Source organism: Eurytemora carolleeae, unplaced genomic scaffold (assembly GCF_000591075.1).
Source record: "Eurytemora carolleeae unplaced genomic scaffold, Eaff_2.0 scaffold247, whole genome shotgun sequence".
NCBI lineage: Eukaryota > Metazoa > Arthropoda > Copepoda > Calanoida > Temoridae > Eurytemora > Eurytemora carolleeae.
In genome coordinates, this window is record NW_019396307.1 from 261,263 (window position 1) to 265,420 (window position 4,158).

Here is a 4,158-nt window from a genome sequence, read left to right on the forward strand (position 1 = left end):
GTATTAATATTCTAGATTATATAGAGCTTAGATTATGACATTTGTACAGGGTAAACACAGCCTTATGGACTACAGAGATAGTATGCATGAGGAAATTTCTCAAGACAGGACCATCAGATAGATGTCTTTTATGTATTGTTTAGCGCCTGAAATTCTCAGGTTTCACCCTATACCCCCTTTCATTTTTCCTTTACAGTCCTTTTAAGACAAATTATGATAAAGGTTTTATGTAGTTATTTACAAATGTAGATAATTAATAATGTACAACGTAGTTCAGGTTTACAGATATAGGGTTACAACGATATTCATTACAGGGAGACTTGCTTGCATTTCCTTTCATTTATATACTTTTCTCAGTAGGTTCTGGGGGGGGGGGGGGAGCAGAATAGTTTGTTATGAGAGGAGGAGGGGCCTGGATAGGAAGAAGCTGGTTAGGAGCGAAAGAGGCAAAGAGCAGTGAGGATACAAGGGTTATTGAGTAGGAGATTCTTTACAGAAAATGCATCTTGCTAAAAATATTTTGTCATTCTTCAATTGTTATCATCATTTTTTTGTAAGGTTTATTGAATGTTTTAGTTTTTTTAAATTTATTTTGATGTGTACTACCTATTTACCCCTGTGTTTAAGTGCTGTTAAAATAATAAAATTAGTCAAACTACGCGTAATAACATCTCCATCCAAGCTTGTCTTAAAAACGGAAATTATCTATCTATCTATGCACTTGTTTTACACAGGTGGCTCCTAACAAAGCCCTGGCGCCTCAATATATAAGGGTAGGGGTGGCGCCTCCAGCAGATAGTAGTGTCTAACAGACAGACTGTGGGTGACAGGTTGGTTGTTTTCAAGGAGTTTAGAACTATGGATAGGAGGATAGTTTTCAGGGAGTGTAGAACTAGGGAGAACAGGATAGTTATCAGGGAGTATAGAACTAAGGATAGCAGGATAGTTTTCAGGGAGTGTAGAACTAAGGACAGCAGGATAGTTATCAGGGAGTGTAGAACTAAAGATAGGAAGACAGTTTTCAGGGAGTTTAGAACTAGAGATAAGAGGATAGTTATCAGGGAGAGTAGAACTAAGGATTGGAGGATAGTTATCAAGGATTGTAGAACTAAGGATTGGAGGATAGTTATCAGGGAGTGTAGAACTAAGGATTGGAGGATAGTTTTCAGGGAGAGTACAACTAAGGATTGGAGGATAGTTATCAGGGATTGTAGAACTAAGGATTGGAGGATAGTTATCAGGGATTGTAGAACTAAGGATTGGAGGATTGTTATCAAGGATTGTAGAACTAAGGAGAGGTAAGTTCTGGGTTTACAGTTTAAAACTTGTTATTAACTCCATGTTATTTTAGAAGAAAAATATTTTGTTACAGCGCATTTCCTAACTACAAACCTTCTAATTCGGTAAGTTTTTTCCTTTATAAATTTGATTTAAAAAATATGTTTTGCCGTGGACTGCTTTTATTACTGTTGCACTGTAGCTATAAAATCGAAATTCATCCTTCTTTTTTCAAGCTATTTTTTAACTTACTTTAATTGGTATTTTTTGTTCAAAATTTTGAGATTCACAGTTTTTTCAGGTTCCCAACACGAACTTTTTCATTTCAATTTTTTAGTTTTTTTTCAAATCTATTCATATGCGAAATTAAAAAATGAAGACTCTGTAAAAATAACTTTATTTTATTTATTGTGCAGATCAGATATTTTCAAGGGATTGGACAATTCTAAAGAATTTTGCATCTTCAGTTTCTACAATTTACTTTAATCTTATAAAAAGATATGTTCAAAGAAAAAAACAGAATTCTGACCAATCCCCCCTCCCCCCCCCCCATCCCCCAATTCGTAAGTTCACACTGCGACAAGAACAATTGCATGATAAGCACTAAGCAGGAACAGAATCTTAAAACCCGTATTTTTCAACCATTTGTCCATTTATTTATCTAAAACAACGGGGGGAGGGTATTTACACAGGATTTTCCTTCATAGTAAACACAGCTTATTTAATAAATCCTTAGAAACTTGCTAAACTAAATTTTTAAACAGGAAAAATGTTACAATTTTTATATTTAATGATAAAATATTAGAATTGGAATATATTTTCTCAAATGTATGTTATAATCTTTTCAAACATGTTATGTAAATACAATTAGAAGTTAAATATTACCACTCGACACTTACCATGTTCTAGCCGAGGCAAGCTGAGATTGACAGTTTTTATTCTTCAATTAAACTTTTTTTGTATTTTAGAACTATGGATTCTTTCCGATTTTTCCCTCCTTGTGTTGTCACTCTTGTATCAGCTTCTCTAGTCTTAACACTGGCGAGTGCTATGCCAAGTAAGTATAATATCTAGGCAACGCAGGCCAAAGGAATTCAAACAGAATTCTGACTGATATCTTAGAAATTATTCATTTAAATCTTAAAATGCACCAAATGACTTCCAATGGTACTGATTTGTTTAAAATAACAACAGGTTACAAATAAGTTTTTTTATAACATAAAATTTCCGATTTACAAAGATTCCCTTAATCCTATAAATAACGTATAAAGAAAGTCGTTTTTTTTATTGAAAAGTATTAACCATTTTTTCTCCTCAAGTCGCTTTTATACTGAAAATTTTAGGAAAAGAAACTTAGATAACCCTTGAATAGACAAACATTATAGGGTACCATTGTGAATTTGAATGAATATAAATGAAGGCCAGGGTAACTTGAAATTTGTGAAACTTATCAAAGTTTAACAATACAGTTGGGAATCCAATCTAACTCTGATCTTCATGTTCAGGTCCTCAACAGGATTCAAGATTTCTTGGGTTCGGTCTTCCTCAGACGAATCCTAACCAGGGTCTTCAGAATACCCTGGCCGGCGCAGGGCTGGGCGGGGTGGGCGCAGTTGCCGCAACTCAATGTATCTTTGGACGGAACTGTGATCTCTCCTTCAGACCTAGCTTAGGAGCTGCTATTGATGCTAATGGACAATTTGTTCCTCAACTTGGCATAACAACTCAGGTGTAGCTTTAAATATTAAATGTTAGAGTTTTGAGCATTAATGTAAAGTAATTCGACAAGAAATTAACTTTACACCAATAGCAACGCAAATCTTTAATTCTAATTCATTAAATGATAACCTTTTCAAATTCAGGTTGGTAACGGTCCTATTGCACCAACCTTTACCGGTGGTCTCCAGTTAGACGGGAATTCCCAGAATGGAATCGGTGGATTTGTTGCTGGAGGAGTCAATAATGGAAATCCTAACTCATTTAGGTAATCAAGCTTTCATTATCAACCATTCGAATAAAGAACAGCATTTCATGATTAAATTTTTCAGTCCTGGTGTTCAAACTGGTTTTGGGTTCAGTCAGGGACAGAACGGACAAACCCAGGCTACAGCTCAGCTAGGAGGAAACATTCAAACTCCTCAGCTTGGTGGAATCAACTTTGGAGCTCAGAACAGACCCGGAAACATTGGTGGAGTTCAACCTACATTCTTGAACAGACCGTTTCTTAACTTTTTTGGCAAATAGAGCTTAGAGTTTGGTTGTCCTCATCTGGTGGGAGGATGAAGGGGAGGCTGTGTGTAGAGGATGCACAACTATCAAAACACACGCCGGACTGTCTTTCTAAATCTTTATTTATCTTTTAATATTTATCTTCTATATATATATTAGTGAAATAAAACAAAATTTTAATATGATATAATTTGTCAGAGAGTTTCTAGAATAATGGTAAATAAGGAGTACTGTGGTAGTGTTGATTATTAAAAATCCAATCAAAATCATTATCTGGAATAGAGATTATTAAATTATAATAATTAAAAGACTGCCAAATGTGTCAATTCCATACCTATTATAATTATAATTAATAGTTGTATTATGATTCAGAGAAATACAGAGCTGGCAGTATGTTTAAAGAATTTCTTTTAACAGTCATCTTAGATTATTTGTAGACTCTCATTTCCTATCCTTATTTTATAAATCAAAAGTTTCAATATATATTTTAAAACATTGAAGTATTTGACAAAGAGATGTTTAGAAAAAAAAGATTATGTTAAAGCCAAATCTTTATTTTTAATGTTTTGACTAAAAGTTCTGAATAAAGATTGTTAAATTTAGATAAAGAACACGATGTCGTAGACCTTTCATATTCCAAACTATGAATTC

General features: G+C 34.0%; 1 protein-coding gene across 1 annotated transcript; it reads left to right on the forward strand.

The window, feature by feature from the left end:
* The first annotated feature begins 789 nt into the window (after window positions 1-789).
* LOC111700647 (uncharacterized) lies at window positions 790-3,692 on the forward strand. Its single transcript, XM_023471627.1, has 6 exons — window positions 790-830; window positions 1,352-1,403; window positions 2,247-2,335; window positions 2,784-3,007; window positions 3,141-3,262; window positions 3,327-3,692. Exons 3-6 carry the CDS (start codon window positions 2,251-2,253, stop codon window positions 3,520-3,522), a joined length of 627 nt encoding a protein of 208 aa, XP_023327395.1. The 5' UTR covers window positions 790-830; window positions 1,352-1,403; window positions 2,247-2,250; the 3' UTR covers window positions 3,523-3,692.
* Window positions 3,693-4,158: the final 466 nt, after the last annotated feature.

Excerpts from the sequence above, each read along its gene's own strand:
- LOC111700647 (XM_023471627.1), top strand. The coding sequence starts at position 2,251 with ATGGATTCTTTCCGATTTTTCCCTCCTTGTGTTGTCACTCTTGTATCA. Across the intron at positions 2,336-2,783 it reads ACTGGCGAGTGCTATGCCAA|GTCCTCAACAGGATTCAAGA; the intron begins GTAAGTATAATA and ends CTTCATGTTCAG. Across the intron at positions 3,008-3,140 it reads AACTTGGCATAACAACTCAG|GTTGGTAACGGTCCTATTGC; the intron begins GTGTAGCTTTAA and ends TTTCAAATTCAG.